The 22486-nt window shown below is 45.3% G+C and overlaps 1 protein-coding gene across 1 annotated transcript in view; it reads right to left on the reverse strand.

Moving 5' to 3' along the window:
- The window catches only part of il1rapl1a (interleukin 1 receptor accessory protein-like 1a), a 137229-nt gene that overhangs the window by 77404 nt on the left and 37339 nt on the right, over positions 1 to 22486 (reverse strand). The window contains exon 3 of the mRNA XM_028393326.1: positions 766 to 1051. Within this exon, the coding sequence (XP_028249127.1) occupies positions 766 to 1051 (286 nt within the window). The remainder of the gene's footprint in view (positions 1 to 765; positions 1052 to 22486) is intronic.

Genomic DNA, 22486 nt, shown 5'->3' on the forward strand with positions numbered 1-22486 from the left:
TGTGTGTGAAAAGTGTCATCTGCACTGAAGATTAATGTGATAACTGATGATGTGCTGATGAGGCAGCCGGCGTCTCTCTGGGACCGACTGCAGACGTTAAAGGTGATGGAACAACAGCTTCACAGGCAGGCTGACATTCTGACTGCTGATAAATCCTAAATGTGATTCTGCTGTCAAGCTGAATTCTGAGATATTTGATATTTTTGAGATTTTTTTTGCAGTGGAGCAGGGACGGGCCCCTGTGGCACCCCATCTCTGATGGTCAGATGACAGTTATTCTGCTGAGCTGCATTTTTCACCGTCCTGCAGCTCATTCAACAGGTTCTTTTGTTTGTTTGCCAGCCCACAGGGGCCTTCATAGTTTGTTTGCCACTTCTTATTGACATTTCAGACAGTGGAGTGAGTGAGCTGAAAGCACTGAGTCAGGTTAGATCCTTAGACGGTTACTTGTAGGATCCGGTGGTTGCTGAGTAACATTCAAGGTCTGAGGAGTCATGGAATTATGTTTTCTTCATCATTACTGTTTGAGTCTGAAACCTAGTGCTTCAAAGGCAGCTTTAAGTATTTTGTTCATAGTCTTACTTCAATATCTGCTGCTGCAAGGCCAAGTTTAACAGGTCTTCTTAGTGTTTCACAATACATTTTAAACTCACTTTAAACTCAGATCTTTGCTTCAGAATGTGTGATTTAAACTGAAAATGTGTCACAGCTGAACTACGTGTGAAAGCCCCACCCTGGTCACAGACCCTCTGAACCCAAACCTACCTTAAAACACAGGAGTAGAGGCCCACATCCTGCAGGTCGGCCGGTCTGAACCAGATGGCGTCCTCCTCCTTGCTCATGCGCACGCCGTCAAAAGAGATGGGCTCCTCGAAGTCGCTGTGGCCCAGGCCAGAGCTGCGGTACCACATGAGGCTGAGGCCCACACTCTGTGCCTGGCTGTAGTTGGCCCTGATGTAACCATAGAACAGAGCACACTTCAGCCGCACCGGCTCACCTTGAAGCACCCGGTACTTTAGGTAGTCCACTGACCAGTCTGTACAGCCGTCCACTGCAGGGAAACACAGACACACAGAGTTATAATCATGCATGAGAGGGACGAGGATTCTCAGGCCAAACACCACACACAAGAAGCTTTTATTCATTTAAAACACACCCAGAATAGCTGTATGAGTAATGAGACACGGAGCTCTGAGCAGTGTGCAGTACAAAGTCTCTCAGCTCCATATTGTGAACGAGCCTTTGGAGGATTTCCTGTGTGATACCTGTGCTAGACACGTCCTCTGTACTCACACATTCAGGCCGTGTGTGCCGCCTCGGCCTCTGCAGAGACGGCTCAGACACTCATGCAATATCCAAACGCGCAGCCACTCTGACATTTGGGAATTAACTGTAAAATATCTCCATAAATGATGTCGGGCGCCTTCAGACCCCGCAGATGCACCCGCCCGGCTCCGGTGCCAGAAAGCGTGAGGCCTGCCATAAGCTCTCCAAGCAACTTCCTTATCTGACAGCTGTACAGCTCAGCCATCATTCATGTGTTTAACACACTACATGCTACGATAGTTTAGCCTACATGTTCGACTCCATGAAAAAGCGAGCAGCTCATTTTACAGATAAGGTTCAATACAGATGAAAACTGTATCTCTGGGCTTAATCTGAGAAGTGCACAGGTTCATTTCAGTCACTGCTAGAGGTGTGATGAGATCCCGTGAGTCTGACGGTGAGGATGCCCCCGCCATTTTAAATCCTTTGCATCTGGAAACAATAAATATCACCTTGTCCTCGTGTGCCCAATCCCTTGTTGCTGGAAACAAAAGGCAGAAAAAATAATGAACTAAAAGCGGCCTGTTGCCCTTGTAGCAAGCAGACCGTTCTCAGTTCCCAGGCTACTGGATGTTAACCTATGACCAGCTATCCGTCTCAGACTAATTAGCTGCCATTTGTTTATCCAGCAGGTGTATATCTGAGTACATGTGTGCATGTGTCACCACAGAGGCCGAGGGAGGGAAAGGCAAAGCGGTGACGGTGTGGTGGGATAAAGTAATAAGAACCCTGCTGCGTGCCAGTCTGTGAGCGATACAGTGCCTCACAGGGACAGCTATGCTTGTAATTAATACTCTTAATTACCATGTGTGTCTCTGTGTGTATAGGTGTGAGTGTGCATTCCCTATACGAATGGTTGTCTGGCTAATTATGTCAGTAATTACCAGTAGGCTTCGCCACAAATGTGTGTGCACACTTATATGAATGTGAGAGCAGCAGAAAGTGTGCGTGGATGTGGGTGTGTGCGCCACAACGTGTGAACCCTTCTCTAATTATCACTCCTAATAGTGAGAGCAGAGCGCCTTTAGATGCAGACAGGCATGTGTGTGCGCTAATATTCACATTATTATTATATATATATATATATTAGGGGTGGAACGGTTCACTACATCCACGGTTCGGTTCGTATCACGGTTCTGAGGTCAGGGTTTTCGGTTCGGTTCGGTTTACCTTGTTGAGTTTTTTTCTACTTTTAACAGTCTGGAAATACCAGATGAGCATAAATATATATCCTAATTATCCAACATTCAACATATTTAACATATTTAAGAATCAGGTCAGTGTTTCCATCTTTTTCATTTCTATACAGCTCCAGATCATAACAGAAGCCATTTAAGAACCTTTCCTATAGAACAGGTCTACACCTGGTTCTTTATTAAACAAACTGAACAGCTCATGGTATTGATCTTATTTGCACGGCAGCATGTCATTTCTGTCCCGATGTGTGTACACACACAGACACATGCACAGACGAACACACACACCATCAGACAGAGAGCGTGTGTTGCTTTCTCCACCGTTGCTCATCACATACTAGTTAGATAGACTGAACTCTCTCTATAGCCAGCATCAGGCGGAATGATGTCAACCTGCTGCACCACCTGGACACAGTCAGTCAGCTGCCCACACAGCACAGAAAAGACTCAAACATGTCATCTCCTGTCTGGAAGTTTTTCACAGTCTCTCAAGAAGATGAATCAAAAACACAGTTTGTAACACATGATCAGCAAAAACTCTGAGAGGAGAAGAAGGCATCAAGTGATGCTCCAGGTCACACGAAAGGTCATCATGGTGAAGGTGAAGGAATGTGAAGCTGAGCTCAGCAAGAACTTTACTGCCGCTACCTAACAGTCGTATGGCTAGCTGCCCTGCATGATGTGGTCGCCACACAGATCCATGTTCTGACCACAGACAGACCGGCAGCTGTTATAGTCAGTGCTGAGCTTCAAGGGTCTATGTGTGTAGATGAAGGTTCACAGATCACCGATCATGATGCAGAAAAAGATGCTCAGCCTGCTTTCGAAAACGTGTCAACAATCAAGAATGCATGATTATGTAGTGCCATGGCTGTGCAGTCAAATGTGGTTATAATGGAAGTCAATGGGACAAAAATGTCCACGAACAACACGTAAGGGAGAAAAAATGAAAATCCAGTGCTGTGCAAAAACTAATAATGCATTAAAGTCAATGTTGTTACTAATGTTTGACATGACCAAGACTGTGATTAAAAGAATCCAGTCCCCATTCACCTTTTCTATTAAAAATGAGCCATTTTGTGTGTTTTTTTCCATTTATCGGCACCACCCCTTATGAAATTGGTGATTAAAGGGTTAAAATCCTGGGGGGAAATTATTTTTCCACTACTTTTGATCAGAACTGAAGTTAATTAAAAGGTCTATGCAAAAAATATTTATCTGATATATTTTTAAAATGGTTAAAGTTAGAGGACGTTTTTGTCCCGAACAACATGAAAGGGGGTAAAATTTGCCCACAGTGTATTATTGACCTATGAATTTTTTTTAAATCATATTAAAAAAATGTATGTAAAATTAAGCTTATTCAGCAAAAATTATTCAATTTGCTCACATATTGACAAAGTTATGGCCAAATTAAACAAAATTACTCTCAGAGGACAAAAATGTCCCGAACAGTGCATAAGAGTTAAATGTTTTATTTAAAAAAGAAATGATCATCCATCAGGACAGATGGACAGGCAGAGGTTATTGGTGAAATGAATCAATGGTGGCCTCAAAAGTTCAAAACACAACCCAAATACAACCCCAGCAACAACCAGAAACACAATGGAACGCCAAATAATAAAAAACTGTGCATTCATAAGAAGAAACATTTCCTGCTCTGACATCTGAATTTCCAGCCGAGGCAGCAGGTAAGTCCTCCGCCCTCTCTGCATATCAATCTGCTAATCAGCAGGGACAGCAGAGGCTTTTCTTCGTTCACCTCCTGCACCTCTAATGGATCTGACCTCTGCATCACTCCCACAATCTGCATCTCTGCCCTCTGTGCCACAACACAAACGGCTTCTTCTAACAAGCCTCCTCCACTCTGAGAGAACACGCTTCGTTCCGAGGCGTCTCCACATACATGCAGAAGAGAATGCACATGTAAACACACAGGTGAAGGAGGCCTTTCATTCCTCACAGACGTCCCAGTGGGAGCCGTCTAATGCGGTGGCCTTTTGTGGGGAAAACCATATTTACGTCTCCAACTCAAAACGGTTTTATCAACTCAATTAGAGGCTGACATTTCCCACATCACCACGCTGGGCCGAAAAATCAATGCTTCCCGCTGGAGGAATACTGCAGTCCCCACCTCTCACTCTCTCTGCTGACAGCACACATCCACATGCTCATACACTCTGCCTCTTCCTCTCCTCCAGTCCACCTCTGGGACGTCACACATTTGTAGCCGTTCTGCTCTGCCCGTGCTGTAAGGGATGTTTCCGTATGGACACACTCCCACACGGCTGTCAGTTTGCAAAGTGGCCTCTGAATCTTACTGCAGCACTCTAAACTGCAGCACCAACATGATGTGTGGAGCACAGGTAAGGCTGCTGCAAGAAAACAGCCAGGGATACGTGTGTGTGTGTGTGTGTGTGTGTCACAGAAACCTTATTACATTCTGCGTTGACGCAGACCTGTCTGTCTTCCTGTGACACTAAACCAAGGCAATAAATACAGACCCCTGAGCTAGAATACATTTATTCATGCACACACACACTCATGGAGACACACAAACTATCCAAACTCTTCGTCACCCCCACCTTTATAATCAGATCCCCATGATCCTCTCACAGTGTTATAATTCTGCTTCCTACTTGCCGTGCCTCTCTCTCTCTCGCTGCCCTCCGTGCTCGGCCTCTCTTCTCTCATCACTACCTGCTCTCCTAATGAAGTGTAATTATCAGATGTTGGGTGGGCGGCGGGGTGCTCGCAGGGCAGCGAGACATTCACTGATCTATATGTGGATAAGGATACTTAATAACTTTCTGTCACTCTCATTCTCTTCTGCTGCTCATCAGTTCACACCCACTCCACATACGTGACTCCATCTTCATCTCCCAGCACGCCTTCCCTCCAGCTTATTGTTTATTTAGCTGATCTCTACAACATTAATGAAGAGTTATGTTTAGAATGAATCAGATTATTACCTTACAGCGCAAATATATAAAACCAAGGAATAACCACCATTTAACCTATTAATGTCCATCAACTAAATCTAATAACTAATGTTCCAGTGGAAATTTCACATATTTGTCATGTAGTCTAACTCAGCTCTATGAGCAGTTGATGAGCACATTTCTAAAGTTCTAGTTGGATGTTGAGACTCAAAGCACACAGATAATAATAATAATAGTGTGATGTCACTTTGACCCATCTACAAAATGTCAGCAGGTTTTCAGCTTGGCTTCTATTCAAAATGTAGTAAAGGAAATTCACCATTGACATGAATGGGTTAAAGTCATGCTGACTATTCAAGGGATCTGTGCTGAATCTATGGTACATGGCTGACTGCATGAGGCAGTAATCCGCCGGATAAGATAAAAACAGCACTCATAATCTTTCTGCAAATTACTCATTCTACCAGCCCCCCCCCCCCCAAACACACACACTCTCAGATACAGAGGAGCTGCAGTAAATATATACGTCCTCCAATTAGTGCTCACAGTGGGCTCATGGAGCATTCAGGCTGGTTATCTCTTTTTGCTTTATTCTACAGATTATTTAATTAAAGATCAATAGAGTTGACCACAACCTGAGTCAGCGGCGGATTCCCAGCTGTCTCTGTAAATCTCGGGCTTTGTCGTTTTAGCCAACAGTTCCACTGTGTCTCCCCGCCTGTGCCCGGAATTTGAATGATCCTTTCAGCACTGCTTGTCTTCGAACAGAGTCAACCTAAGCTGTGAGTCTGTGAGTATTTCCACCCATAAACACTGTCTAAGTAGAGATGAGAGCGTTTATAGGAAGACGGTAAGGTTCGGCTGAAATCTACAGGATGAATGTTAAAAACAGAGAGTGAGGAGGAGGAAGCGTACGGACGGTTGCATTTGTTCTGCTGCACACCTGCATGAATGTGATTGGATGTAAGAAGTGAGCCGATAGCTGCAGCTCTGACTGATGCTCTGTTTGTTTGGTTCCCGTCCATTTCTCTTTGTTGGTTGTGTTTTTTCCTACCTATCATGCTGATCACTAACTGATTCAGGTCTCTTGTAGCTTTTTGGAGCTGAGACAGCAGGGATCCACTACAGAACAGATCCAGGTACAGGTCCAGCTCTGATGTGGTCAACCTGGTCCAGCGGGGCCAGCACTAGTCCATTTAACAGAGCCGGACATTGCCTGAATGAACATTTTCACACTTTAAGTTGGGCAGCTGTGATTGGTCAGAGGGACACAATCATCCTCTGGACAGATAACTGATTCCTCCGTTTTAGTTTACCATCATTCATTTATATGCAAATGTGGAGCAGTTCACATCATTTCTCTGGAATAATGATAATGAACTTATCTCTGCTGTCTTATTAATATATACGCATTAATAAATATCATGATGAAAGTGTGTGGCAGTTATTTAGTTTATCATTAGCTGGATATGAAAAGCGTTATCACATCAGATCATATTCATTTTATTGCTTTAAAATGACCTTAAACCAAATATAACTGTGTCTACAACGATAAAATTGGTGATTTGAGTCTTTATAACCTGGATGAAGCTGTGCTCGCTCACTATCTCAATCAATCAATCAATCATTGGTCCTCTAGCAAGGCTATAATCAATAAAGATTGGTCACAAAATATGTCAGCTGTGAACGAAGATGCTACCTGAACCCAGGCTGCTTCCTTCAGAGATCATTTTCAGTATTGTTCGGTCATTTAAAATCATCAGCGACATAAAATTGGATTCCTGTGCACCGTGAATATCGAGTTACAGGCCGTGCAGCCAGCACTTCCTGACACCAAACATGTAGCAGGGAAAAACCCGGCTGTCTTCAGGCCTCGCTGCAGGAATCTGCACCGCTTCCAGTCACCCGACTTTACACTCACCAAAAAAAACAACATCTACATAATTACAATTAAGGGCCAGAAAAGCAGAGAGAGAGAGAGAAAGCGACCGGTGAAAGTGTGATGGGACGTGATGTGCTGACAGTAAAAAGCAGCATATCTGCCAGGCTGGCTGCCACACAGCTATGACACAAGCCCCAGCTGAACAGCACACTGCCAGGCCTGGAATGTGTCCCCGCCGCCTTGGCAGCCTGTGCTGACGATTCAAAGATGTATTGAATCCACTGAGCTGAATGGCTCCGTATGAGCTTCTTTTACAGTCTTGTTATGTAGTTTGTAAGGTGCCTCTTCGACTGCCTGCAGTCATTAACGGCTTATTTCCCTTTGTAGCTTCCATTAGACACAAACAGAGCTCGCAGTATTTTACACCAGAGGGTTTCTCACAGGCAGACGTGCCTCCTCGTGGGAGTCGACAGTGTTCAGAAAACAATGGGAGGCATTTTGGCCGCTGATTTGCCGACAAGGTCAGCAGCTGCAGCAGCTAATCTGACACACACACACACACACACACACACGAGCTGATGGAAGCAATTACATATATGTTAAAAAGGGGCTGCACCAGTTCACTGATGCAACAGTGCAACAACTTCCTGTTTACATTCCCCCGCTGTTCAGCTGCTTGTCTAACACAAAATCTATTCCTCCAATCACATGACAGCAGCTCAGTGCATTTCAGCGCACGATGAAGACAAGCTGCTGGTGCTCACAGCAAGCCTCCGAGTGAGGAAGAAAGGTTATCTAAGTGACTTTGAACGGAGCATGGTTGTAGGTCTGAGTATTTCAGGAATCTTCACACAAACATGAGCAGTTTTTACAGAGAATGGGCTGAAACAGAGCTGCGCATCTCTGTGGATGTCAGAGGTCAGAGGAGAACGACAGGCTGGTTGGAGCTGATAGAACATGAACTCAAATAAGCACAGGTACTAATGGAGGTCTGCAGAAAAGGATCTCTAAGCACACAACAGTCTTGAAGCAGCAGCAGAGCACACCTGGTGCTGCTGCTGTCAGCTAAGAACAAGAAACTGAGGCTAAGGTTCACACAGACTCAGCCTGGTCTGATGAATCTCCATTTCTGCTGCCAACCAACTAAGCCTGGTTCAGAGACCGAGGTCTGATGTTACCAAGAGGGAGTGTGTAAAGATACAGAAGTGTGGGACCTGAAACAGAACCTTGGGGTCCACCACAAGTCGTTCAAATGCTGGAACATAACGATGGGCTCACTGCACTCAGACTCCACAGTCCAACAGAGCAGCTGTGGGATGTGGTGGATCAGGAGATTCACATCACCGATGTGCAGCAACGGTGTGATGCTAACATGCTAACATGTCAATATGGCTAAGCTAAGTCTCGGAGGAATGTTTGCAGCAGCTTGTTGAATCTGTGACATCAAGAATAAATGGAGTTCATGAGTGCTGGTGGTGTCTGTAGAGTAAAATGGCCGCCACGCACGGAAAACCGTGTGTGATGTGTAAGCGTGTATGTTAATCCCGTGGTTGTTTTTCATTAGTCTTCTGCTTTCTGTTTTATTTTGGCTTCAGGTTGTTTTTGCCTGTGGAGTTCAAATTATACAGAAAACAAAGAACCAGATGATCACTCGCTATACATCTTCCATAAACTGTGGCCTTTATCCTCATTTACTCCTGCTAGAAAAACACCCTGTGTGTGTGTGTGTGTGTGTGTGTTGCCATGTAAGCAGGACACACTCATCATATACTAATGCATGTGAATTAAATCAGGTTCTCCATTCCTCTGCAGCTTGCTTTATTATTTGTGCTTCCTGATTTTATTTGTAGTGCCTGTGCTGTAAATTGTGCTGCGGAGCTACATTAAACTACTGAACCTGCACACGAGGACCACGGAAAGCATACAGGAACAATAGGGAAATGAGGTAAATCTAATTTCTGGCGGTAGATGCTGACATTTGCATACATATTGGCAGAGTAAATGCTAAGCTTTGAGAGATAAACCAAAATAATACCTAAAACTGAAGCAAATCCTCAAAAATGAGACTTCCCACATGGTCCACGCAGGTGTTCTGAAGCAACGTACAGCGGAATGTAAAGTGGCTTACAGACGTATCGCACCAAGTTTCCAAGTTTGCCTGAAGGTGACAGTCCTGTTTCTATAGTCTCATATAGAAACCAGGGTGGGTTTATTGCCCTTGACCAAGTTCAGCACAGCTCACTCGGATCCTTTTAATAACTCTCCAATTGACTTCAAATTAACCAGAACCCGTTATAGAACAGAAATTTCCCCTGTTGTGTGCGAAAGGGTGTCACTGAGACATTAGGTTTTTGACTTTCTCTCTCTCGCTCTCTCTCTCGTTCCCTCGCTCATCCGTTCTTCCTTTCTCTTGATGATAAAGGGGCTCTTTTTAAGGAGAACAGAAAGCTTGTCAGGATTTGGCCAGCTGGTGAAAGTCATTTGAGGTCCAAATTGATGTGCCCAGGACTCTCAATAGTATCTCTCCAATAGTAGGGGGGGGGGGTGGCAGGATAGAGGGAGACATGGTGGCCGTGGACATTGTTCCTCGTAAATGGCTCTTTATTTCATAGGCGAACTTGGGAAATGAGCAGCGGCGTTTGTGGCTTGTGCTGTACAGCGGGAGGACGGCCATGCGTAAAATAGAAAACTAAGAAACAGGAGGACCCTAATATCCTAACAGCTAAAAAGTCTGCGGCGCTCCCACATCATGTGCAGTTTTACTGGCAATGAGAACACATGCAAATAAAGTCCCTATAAGTTATAAAGCCACGGCTGTGTGTGAACACCATCCATCATGCTGACAGGGTGTGGGCAGGCGACATGGACATGAATCCATACACAGGCTGAGCCAGCTCCCTGGACCATGACGGGGGAAGAAAGGCCCCGCAGGAGAGGTATTTACAATTACAACATCTTCAAATGCAAGGTCTGTGTGTGTGCGTGTGTGTGTGTGTGTGTGTGTGCTTTGCATTTTCTGAGGGGAAATCTTTGTGTTTGTATGCAGGTGTCAGTCTGCAGTGCTGTATTAAAATGCCAGCATCTCCCTCTGTGTGTGTGTGTGTGTGTGTGTGTGTGTGTGTGTGTGTGTGTCAGTGCTCTCCATTGTGCCGCTCTGATCCATGAGATTCAGGCTGAGCTGTCACTCTGCTAATCTCCCCCAGTAGAAATACAGCTTGGAAAATGTCATCTGAACATTCCGGATTGTGTTTACACTCGCTGCAGGTTCCATCGCTTCTAATTTGACAAGTCATTATCACCCATGCTCCTCTTCCCTCTTCCCTCTTGTGACTTGAGACATAAAAAAAAAAAACAGGAGAAGGAATGAAAGAGACAAAACAAGGGTATCATATTCCTCTCACAGACACTCACAACTGTGCTCTCTATAATCACGTAATCCAAACCTTTGTTAGTATTATTGTTGTTTCCACTCATTTACATTCTGCCTCCGATGTCTCTGTAAACTTCCCGTCCTTCAAAAAGTCATTCCCTGAGGCCTGCTGATGTTCAGAAAATGCAAAAACTAGACAGGGAGCCCTCGTGGAGAAGTTTTTTTTTTTAGGTCTGGTGGAAAAGCAGCAGCTGGTGGCTGTGTGTGTTGGGAGGCTCACATGGCGCCGCACACCCTCAGGCCCACAGCACAACCAGCGCTGACACGCACTGAAGTACAGTACAACATGAAATACAGTAAAGCCTCCCGCACAGCAAGCCTTATAAACACAACAGCTATATACTCCTCCGTGAATCCATGTGCTGTTAGAACCAGCAGCAAGGCTCTTCATCATCACACAGCTCCTTAACAGGACAAGTTTAACTCACAGCTTGTGTTTAAATGACACTTATTTCCTCACCACTTACTGTAAACCTTGTTTTTGGGGCATTTATAATAATAATAACTGGTTAGGACCTCTCAGACTGTATGTGACAGCTGGAAGAGACAGAGATCTATGGTGAGGAAGACCTGTGTGGAGGTTTTAGATCCACCTACAGAGGGAGAGCACTCATTCACCAGGACCTCTTCCTGTTCCTGCCAGTTTAACTGGCTGCAGTTCACCTAGAGGGCGCTGTGAGACAGTCCTCTATGAGAAGCATTATGAGTACAGCATTGATTACATATCAGAACTTAAGTGAAAAAAGGCAGATGTCCTTTTATCCTTTATCTCATAGGACACTAGCATCCTGCTAGTGGCTGCTGATTGGTTGATGGTTAGGACACATTAGGACTGATGGTGACAGACGGTCCTCCCTCCAATGCAGCCGGAGTCCTCAGACATATATCTGTATACGGGCTCTGGATCAAAATGGAGGATGCTGTTGCCAGTTAAGAAAATGCTTCAACAGCCATATTATCACTTAATATAATATCAATGAAAAGGAATCATTAGACACTACAGACAAGTGGCCTTCAGACCAAGGACCACCACCCAGGACACTGAGGCTTGGTCGTAGTTTACCTTCATTTATTCTCCTCCTCACACTGAATCCCAGCTGAGGAGCCTGCAGTCACACAACCACAAGAAGTCAGCGACATAATCTGGATTACTCCTACGACGTGAATGGTAAATCACCTTCTAGCCTACTCGGAGATAGAGACGGAGCCTAATCTGGTCATCCAGACTTTGATACATGTTGTGACAGCTCCTAAAAACTTTATAAAATCTCCACATAGATTTTTTGGGCCACTGGATTGTGTATCCTCGGGGTGTGTAAACGAACATTTCTTATGACCTCCTTTGCTTACAGCCCGGGGGGGAAGACAGACTCTGAAACATGCACATAACTGCAGTCAAGTTCCGGTCTCTGTAGATGAGGCCTTTAATTCGGGTTCGTAGCCGCTCCGCTGTAACTGTGGCAGAGCTGTCTATGGACTGTAGCAGGAGCCAGACTGAGTGCGACATTCATGGAAGCTGTACCAGGCTTACGTGGCTGTTAGGGTAGGTACAGATAACCTCTCTGTGTTACTGTGGTCAACAGTGTGCTGTGCATTATTTACCAGGTTTTATAATACATTGGAATGATTTATTCATCTGGGACATTAAGCATCTCAGTGCTTACACCCCTGTACATAAACACTAGTTATTTCATGAAAAGAAGGACAAATAATAAAATAAAAGCCCACGGCCGTGGGTGAATACATGATGTGATGTTAAATCAGGATGATGGCAGAAGAACTGACAAAGAGGGAGAGATGGTGGGAGAGTAATGGAAGCAACAGCCCATCCTTCCATCCACACAGACATCTCCAGTGAGAACTGACACTCGGGGCCAGAGGAGTTAATGACACAGCGCCGCAAGCAGCATCCAGGCGCCACTCCCACGACATCCAGTTACCTCCAGTCAAACTTTTTATTTTTCTCCACCGCTGCCCGCTCCACAGAAACAGAGGCAGCCCTCTCCATCACCCCGCAGCAGGTGATGCTGGTTATTGACTGATTATCCAATGTTGCAAAAGTCAATAAAAGCCTGTTATAGATATCATTCATTCCAGTGGAGAGCTGCTGGTGCTGTGCCTCTGCGTGCCCCGACATGCTTTCTCCTGTCCTCACGTCTCTCTGTGATAAAGCCACGACGCTGCTGCGAGTCTTACACCCCAGGTGTCTTCAGATGACCCCATCCAGCCCGCGCCAATCATTGATCTTCATCTCAAACCTAAAAATAAAAGCTCATACACTCCCTGCGTCCCACTGTGCAGTACATTCATTGTATCATCATCTTTAAGTTCTAGTTAGCTGAAAAAGAAACTATTAGCATGTGGTGTCAGTTTTAAGTGCACAGAACTCGAGCTAGAAGTCAGAAAGAGAATGAAGCTGCACATATGTGCCGTCCACAGTTTGCATTAGACCAATAGTAATAAGCGAGGACATAAATGAGCATGTGCTAAAGATAAAAGAACATTTCCAATTAAGATGAGCATGAAGCCCAGTTCATTAATAATGCAAAAATCATTACCCCAATTACGATAGCGTCCCAGTTTAAAGACGCTGCATATGTGCATGTGTGTGTTTGCTTGCCAGCTTCTGCATGCGGCCATGTGTCCACTTAAAAGTGAAATGGGTTCCTCAAGTGATTAGGTGCCGTTAATTCATCTCTGCTAACGGCTAAAGGTTAAAACATGTTTATGTGCACATGCAGGTGTGTGCGCACGGCAGCAAGAGAAAACAAAAGAGAGGGAAGTGAGAGAGCAGAACAGGCAGACGGGCGGTCCTGTCCCTCTGAAATATTTATGTACTTGGAGATTTCTGTCCCTGATTCGACGTCCAATTAAAGCTTTTCTTCTAAATGAATGTGCAAGACAGGAGCACACAGTGCAGCAGCACCAGCAGGCAGCACAGATTTGAGCAGTAAGAATACCTCGTCTGCTCCCTGCATTATAAATTACTGCATGCATTTAACACAACAGCAGAATCCCAACAGCAACCTGCAAGCCGGGAATTAAAGCAATCCCCTTTACATCTGAAGCCTCTGAATTATTCAGCAGCTCTCCGATAAGGATGTGGTGCAGGAGAGGATTGGGCTTTTGGGTGGGCACTTCTAAGACAAATGACACAGACGCTAACATGCGGCGCTCTCCAGCGGCACACATATTATTCTCATGAAGTTAGCTCATAAACATCCAGGAGAGACGGACAGGAGAGGAGAGGATTTATGGAGACAGATGAACTGAATCAGGAATTAACAGAAAAGACACCGACTAACAAATCACAGTCTCGTCCTCGCTCCGTCTCCGAGCTCCCTGCTCTCCCCTCGGCCTGGAGAGCAGGGAGGGCAGCGCCTGTGCGGCAGCTTTAAATAGGAATTAGCAGCATTTCATTGTGATAGAGATTGAGCATGGGTCCCTGGGGTGGGTCTGCTCATTGTAACCAGGCCTTGTAAATCTACAATAATCCTCCCAGTGCAGGCCAGCAACACACACACACACACACACACACACACAGATAACACATGAATATAAGCACAAGATAAACATGATTATTAATTTTATTCATTGATTTTCTGTAAAATTCTTTCAGACTTCTGACTGTTTCTCAGACTTTTTTTAAAAAAGTAGAAGAGTTTAATCTGAAACTATCTCCTAATACCACCATCTTGTTTTTTTTTTTACAGTGGCCCCATCCTGTTTCTGCAGGTAGAGGGTGTCTCTCATGTAGGCGGCGAGAAATATTATTAGAACAAGAAGTTTGTTTCCCAGACTTTGCTTCCTTAAACTGTCCGTACTGCTGATTTCTTAACATTTGGCCTCCGCCCACTCATCCACCCACAGACACACACAGACACATGGTCTGTGAAAGTGCAAAACTAGCAACACAGCTTGCTGACTCCACCTCCCACAAGCTTCCTGCAGTCAGGGTTCACCTGTCATACATGTTTTTCCAACTTCACGGCATTAAAGATCACTGAGAGCCTGATTAGTGATGATTGCTGAGCACTTCAGTCTAACCTGCAGAGACACAATCTATGAATCCCTCCTTCTTTAGAGGTTTGGACACACAATGAGGATTCAAAGGTTTCGCTCAGGTATGGCTCTTAAAGGCACCCCGTAGTTTGTGTGAAGAAAGGTCAGGGTTAAATTCTTTCATTTATGTGGCCGGTCGTAGTATCAGACCTCATCTTGTTGTTAAATGGAGCTCGACAATCTGACACAAAATCTAGCAAAATACACTTTAAACAGAAACTTGTCAAGTTGTGTATAAACTGCATTCAAGGATATAATACAGTAATAAAACCAGCAGTCATCCATTAGCATGGCCTGCCCTCATATTTATTTGCATGCACCCACAAACCCACACTAAGAAATTGTATCTGCTGCTCTCTCAGGCATGAACTTTATATACTATTTTCATATTTAAGCTCGCAGTGGGTAAAGGCTCCTCTGGAGCACAGGAGATGTTGTGGAAATAAATATTTTATACCCGAATCTAATTGCAGTTTGTGGCCCTGAGCGCCCTACCAGACTATCTGCAATGCTGCTCTAATGGCTAAGCTCTTCACTGTATGTTTGGGGAACACACACACACACACACACACACACACACCTTATGATATGGTTAGATAAGATAAGATAAGATAAGATAAGATAAAACTTTATTAATCCCGAAGGAAATTCTTGTGCCAGAGGTATTAAGTTACATTAAATGCAGTTAAGTACAGAGTATAAGTGTCACTATAATCCAAAAAGAGTACAGTACGCGGTATGAGCACAATATATGATACATGGATACAATATGGAGATGTAAGGATGTAAGGATAAAGATGTAATGGTTTATAGACTCAGCATTTGAGAGGCTCCCACACATCTGTGTTTAGTCTCTGAACAACAGCACTTTGTCGCAGGTCCACGGGTCATGGAGCTATAGTGGTGCTTGACAGTTGACTCCTTTAGAATGATCCACATATGACCTAAAATATATTGTGTATATAATATATAAATGAGACTCTGTCCTTTATTCCTTCAGTAAAGTGATCCAGTGTGAGTGGTCAAAGTGTGGGAGGCTTTGCTTTCAGTGTCTGCTGTGAGCTCAGAATTCATGGTTCCATCAATGATTGGTCCAGATGCAGCAAAACGAACCATGATACTAGCACCACCATGCTTCAGAGGTGGGATAAGGTTCATACGCTGGAATGATGTTTCATTTCTCTAATCATAATACTTCTTGTTTCTTTATCAAACTGCAGACAGGCAGCAGGGTTCTGCCATGCACACCGAGGTTGTTCAGAGTTCTCCTGATCAGCCGCTGAAAGAGACGCCTTTATATCTGCTGATGTTTTTCGGTTCATTACAGACATATGGAAATGTCTGAAGGGTTCATAAACTGTCAGGCACCGCTGTATGTTAGTGGGCGTGTTGTAATATCTCCAAACACTGAAACTCTGTGGAGCATGCGGAGCATATCGCCGTGTCTGCTTATTGACCGGAAAGGCCTCGTTCATCCCACATGAGAAGCTTTAGAGGTTAAGCATATGCACAGACGCATACACAGACATTCTATATTAAACCATACATCTCATACACACTGAGATTAGCACATTTACATCAGTTAGTCAGACATCAGGGCTTTGGAGCAAACAGACAAACAGAGGTAAATCCAGTTTGGGCTGCAGGCCTCAGAGATTAAGTGTAGTCCAATGATGGCCATATCGACAACCAGCAGTGCCAGAGTTGTATAATCTGAGAGAAAGACCAAATCAATATCCACCACAGGATTCAGCACCTACCCCTCAGATGAAGGTTTAATACTCCAACAGGAGCCTGGAAAAGCTCTATCAACCCTGCAGGACTATCCGGCAAATCCCACGGCCTGGCTTTCAACACGAGAATCCAAATAACCATGGGGGCACAGGCCGGCCCTGGCTCTGCTTTTCACATCTTTCAATATAGGTCGATGGATAGTGCAAGAGTGAGAGATGCTGGGACCAGCAACTCCATCCGTACGGAGAGAGAGCAAACAAGCAGATGGCCACATAGACAAACATCATTTTCTAAAGGTTGAGCTGTTTAAACAATACATCTCCAAACACTTCACACATGAAGCCCGTGGTGAAGCATCTGAAGTCTGCTGCGGCGCAGCCTGTGTCCGAGCCCGCTGCAGGGCTGCACAGGTCCTCAGAAATCCCTTTAGGATTACCCAGTGTGGCTGCGTGTGCTGTTGATGCACGGCGCGGCGCGCAGAACTCCCGATATGGTTTCTGCTGGCACTCAGCCAACATTTACATATGAATAAATATGAGGGGAAATCAAATGAATAAAGGGACAGCAGGGAAAAATAATCCTGTTAAAGATCAAACAGCAGGCTCCCTTTCCCCTCCTCCTGCCATTCTCTCCTGCCTCAACTTTTCTTCCATCTATATTCTTCAGCTCATCTGTGCAGCCTTCCCTTCCCTCACCCTTCTCACCCACCTTCTAGGAAACTGCACCTTTCAATATTCCTCTTTCTCTCCATCCTCCGTCTCCTTTTCGATTTCATGGCCAGCCATATCTTTAATCTTGCCCTCCTTCCCTCTCCCCTGCCCGTGGCTGGCCTCTCTCTCTCTCTCTCTCTCTCTCTCTCCTTCTCTCCCTGTAGTGCAGAACTAAATGGAGATTAATGAAGGGAGGAAGATGTGTCTGTCATCCAGACAGTCTGATGCAGCCACCACAGACAAGAAAGTGCTGGATCTATTCAAAACACACGGGGGAAAGCTCTTATGCTGCTCCAGCTGAGGAGAACGGCAGATTAGTGGCCCACTTCTATTTAAATGATTTGTAAATACGAACCATATCACTGAAGCATGCGTTCCTTTCTGTGTGAAATATTTGCTGTGTGGGTTTCTCTCGCCGCTCTCGTCGCAGGATATTCAGAGCTCCCCCCCTCAGCGTCTCATTTCCTCTCTAAGTTTAAATCCTGACAACTGACGGCCACTCGCTGCTCACATGCCAGTCAAACAGGCCCGATAAGCCCCGCAGGAAATTGACTGGTATTTTAGAGCTCCATCTCCCACATCACATCCCTCCACCACCCATTACGCCCTTGGTTAGAGGTCAAGCAGCTTTCACTAATCCCACATGCAAATTTGTGCGTTACAGTGTGAACGTGAGGGTGATGTATGAACCGTGTCCATAATTCATGGCCCATTACCGGTGACAAGTTACACTGATGTCTGAACACAACTTTGTACTCATACAGGCTTCCCTGATACAGACAGTACCCGGCTAAAGTATAAAAGAACTCCTATGTGCAGAGCATGAGTGTGTGTGAGAGAGAGAGCTACTGCTCACTGTGTGAAATATTTAGCATGGAGAGCAATAACAAGCTGCTATAGTTGTCTTCTTAACATGACTTAACCTTTTTCCCCTTTAATATTCATTCATGCCGTCTCCAACCAGCTTAATCCATCTGAGTCGTGGCAGCAGGGGGAGCAGACACCCAGACCTCCTTCTCACCAGCACTTCCAGCTCCTCCTGGAGGATCCAGTCTGAACCCAGGCCAGGAGTTAAACCTCCTGCATCCAGACGGCTTCAGATGGCCAACAATCTCACTGGAGCAGCGACTCTCCTTTGAGCTCCCTGACAGATTTTGGAACTTCTTCTTGGAGAGTAATCCTGGCTGATCACCCAGCTGCGTGCATTTGTGCTGTCAGTCTTTTGGTCATTACCCAGATTTTATGACCATATGTGAGTCTACGCTTCATCACATCACTGTGAGCAAGACCCAGACGTTCTTAACCTCCTCTACCTGAAGGTGGACAGATAGTCCTCCTTCACCTGGAGGGTGCTGATCATCACATCAAATCAGACAAAAGGACAACATCAGCTGCAAAAAGCAGGTGATGGAAGGTGGGACCTCCAAAACACCATGGAGACAACAGGACAGGCCTGGAGACACCGTGCAGCCCTGGTTCTGACACTCCGGGCATTTACAGACATTATAGCTCCCCCCACACTCCTGAAGCCCCTCCCACAGAATTTTCAGAGGTCGGACTAGATATGGACTGGTCTGGCAAACTCCCAGGCCCAGTCCACTATCTGTGAGACAGTAAAAAGCTGGTCCAGTGAGCTGCATCCTTCCTCTTGGATCTGTGGCTCAACCATCAGTTCTTAACCTGCTTTCCAGCATAGCAGCATTACCAGAGACACCCCCTCTGTCTACATGGCATGATGCATGTGTGTGTGTGTGTGTGTGTGCATGCAAGAATAGTAACTGCATTTTATTACAAGCATTCTGAGTCAGATTTACTCATAAGGTTACATGCATAAATTAAGTCCATTCTATAGGCAGGCCTGTGTATGCCACATTTAACACAACAATCAGCTGCTTATACCCACACACTCACGCTTATCAAGGCTCACATAGACTGTGTAGATTAGCAGCTGTTTGCGTGTGCTATATATTCATCTGCTTATTGTGTTCTTTCCCTCAGCCCGGCTGGATGGCACGCTGAAGGCGCAGACATTTCCTCTGGAGGGGGGCGCAGCAGGGGGCACCGCGGCTCATGTGACTCTACTACCGCTGAGAAAGAGGCTGAAAACTGACAGGCTGGCATGCACAACCGGGACTGCTGCAGCTAAGTCGACAGGAAAGCTCCTGTGAGGCCGCTGCAGATATGCTTGGAGGAACTGAATTACATGAAAGCATCTGCCCAGTTAAAACTGACTCCCATTTCTGCAGCTTTTTTCTCAGCTCACAACAAAAACACAGCTCTGCTGGACAGACTGCCATGACCTGAAATCAAAGATCTACTGAAGAGTGTGACCTGCTCTGAGGCAGAGGACGATCTGTCCACCTGACCTTCCATCTGTGATTAAAAGAAGCCAAGCTGCTTTTGAAGCGCTGCTCTTTAACGTCCAGAAGCAATCTGCGATAAAGGTGAAGCTCTGTTCACAAGAAGGAGTCGCTGTGATTCTTTCAAATTCTGTTAAAGCCTGTGCTGTACTGTGATGTACACAGGAAAGGGTTAAATTAGCATTTATACAGTATAAAACCAGCAATTTGATATTGTCACAGTAGAAGTCAATCCACTGCTCCACCAGGGACGAGACGTTTGAAACTTAAAGAAAATACACATTTTAACCATTTGATAGTAAATGAGGATTTCTAATAATACCCTCGGCACATCTCCTGCTCTGTTGTTTTGTTCACAGTGAGAACCGACATCATTAATTGTCATGAAGTGATCTCTTCATGCTGCGCCCCACCTCCTGTTCTTCTTTCCTCTGCACGCCTCGCTCATCCTGAGCAGCCTGAGGGTAACGCTGGTGTCAGGTTTGCTCATCTGTGACTGCTGGGACCCAGGATTCATCTCTGTACTGCACACCCACAGACATGTGTGGGTATGAAAGTCAACACAATCCACAACATCACATAAGTCTGGTGGCATGCACACAAAAATAACAACACAAAGTTAAATATTAAAAATACATCACGCCTTCACCTCCGTCTCAGAGAGGTTCACCGGCGGGCCGCGAGACACCGGCTGCAACAATCTCATCAACACCGTGGACTTTCTAACTGAAGCCCTGCTAACTAGTAAATTAGTTGGTAGTAGATTTTAATGAATTAATGCGCTGATCACATGACTCCCTCTGTGCTGTCTGACACCTCTGACTGATCGTTTAATCCAGATGATGGCGGCTGTGAGGAGAAACAAGGCTCCTCCTCAACCTCTCTTGTGCAGACTTTGGTTCCAAGATGGCGGTAAGAAAGGTTACTAATACCAAACCGCAGACAGTCCAGTATGCTGCAGTGCTCCTCGTCTCATTTTCTGTATCATATGTCGCACGTTTTTGCACGTCTGCACACACTTCTTCTCATTCATATGCTAATATTTTAATTCTAATTCCTCTGGCCCGCCTCTTTTACTCCGAGTGTTCATATTCTCATCCACCGTGTTAATAACAGCATTCCTCCTTCTCCCCTCCCCCACCCTCTTGTTCCCTCGTCTTCCCCTCCTCTTTTTGATCTGTGAGCTGAATTATTCAATCTTACCCGGGCTTTTAATTCTCTTGATTGAGCCAATTACCTTCTGGCTGGATCAATGTGGGAAAGGTAATGATTTAAATGGCTGTCGCATAAAGCCACATAACCGGTGCAAAAAAGGGAGAAGGAGGAGGAGGAGGAAGATGGTTTAACAGGGGTAGGGAAATGAATATCCTCTCTTTAACACTGCCGTGCATGATTCAGCATGTACATTTAAGTGCTTCATTTTGTGTCCCTGCCTCTACCTGCTGTATGCCACAATGTAACACCGTGCAGGGGGGAGGCAGACTGTGCAAACCCAGTTTCCTCAGGGATTATCTAAAATGTATGGGCTCTGAGGAAACTGGGTCAGTCTGATCCTAAATGGTGCCATCGTAGCAAAAACGCACTCAGTCGATATCCCTCAGCATCCCACAGACCGCCACTCGCTCATCATCTTATCTTTCAAATGCACCTCCAGTTCATGTAACATGTACAACCCCCATTCACTCACTCACATACTGTACACGAGCACACACACACACACACACACACACACACGTTCCCCCATCATTGTGACTTATCATCTCCTGTTGAGTGAGCTGTCCCATCCTATTTGGCCTGCCTCCTTCATCCTCCTATCTATTATTGATGTAATGGAGCATTGTATCTAAATGCAGCTCTGCCTGTGACAAGCACTTCAGCCTGGAGGGAACCGGGGAAGCAGGCCAACGGCTGCGAGCTCCCGCTGGGTTGGCTCTGAGGGCGAGTCAGCGAGGAGACAGATGAATGACCGGGCAGGTGCTTAGCTCGGACTTGGACTGGATCTGACACAGATATCTGCAGCAAAGAACTTTAGGCTCATGTGTATCTTCTGAAAGCTTTTTGTTCATATACACAGCTGTTAAAGACAGGCCGTCATTTCATATGATAATGCAACAAATGGGGGGAAACACATGAAGAAAAAAAAGCATTTTTATCAAGGCTGTAAACACATGGCAGGTAGATGACCATCAACTGTGCTTATATCAATGAAGTCTGGAGCCTAAGCTGCATAATGGTCACAACAATGCTGATGTATTCCCCAAGTTTATTATGTTTATAATGTCTGAGCTAAAAGAGAGATGCACCATTTGTTTCATTTAATAATAAAAGTGATTATTTCCGGTGGTTCTTCTCTCACTTTAACAACCCTCAAAATGAAGCGCTCAGCTCTGGGGAACAGCTGGTCATTATTTATATCACTGAGCCACTTCTGGGGCACAATGGTTCCGCAGAAACGTCGACAAGAGAGATTTCAGTGGTTAAATAAGAATGTTTGTGGCCCAAACGGAACACTGGAGCAACTGAAAGCAACAAAATGAAAGGAGGAGGATGGAGATCAAAGGGATTGTAAAAATGGGTTTGAAGAGCTGTGCTGGGAGCGAGCTCGGTCCTCCAGGTTTGGGGGTCTGTTAGAACTCCATTCTCCCTTTAACAAAACCAAACTCGTCTCCTCTCTCTGCCGCTCTTATGTTCCAGCAGGAGCCTCTAAAGTGCTGCACCCATCTGGGCCATTCAGAGACCAAAGTCCATGCGAGCCACTTAACAAAGGACGAGGAGACCAACAGCAGGTTTGGTTTCCACAGCAACCGTAGGCAGTCCCTGCTGGAGGGGTCAGCAGTGTGTCAG

Source organism: Parambassis ranga, chromosome 21, assembly GCF_900634625.1.
Source record: "Parambassis ranga chromosome 21, fParRan2.1, whole genome shotgun sequence".
Classification (NCBI taxonomy): Eukaryota; Metazoa; Chordata; class Actinopteri; family Ambassidae; genus Parambassis; species Parambassis ranga.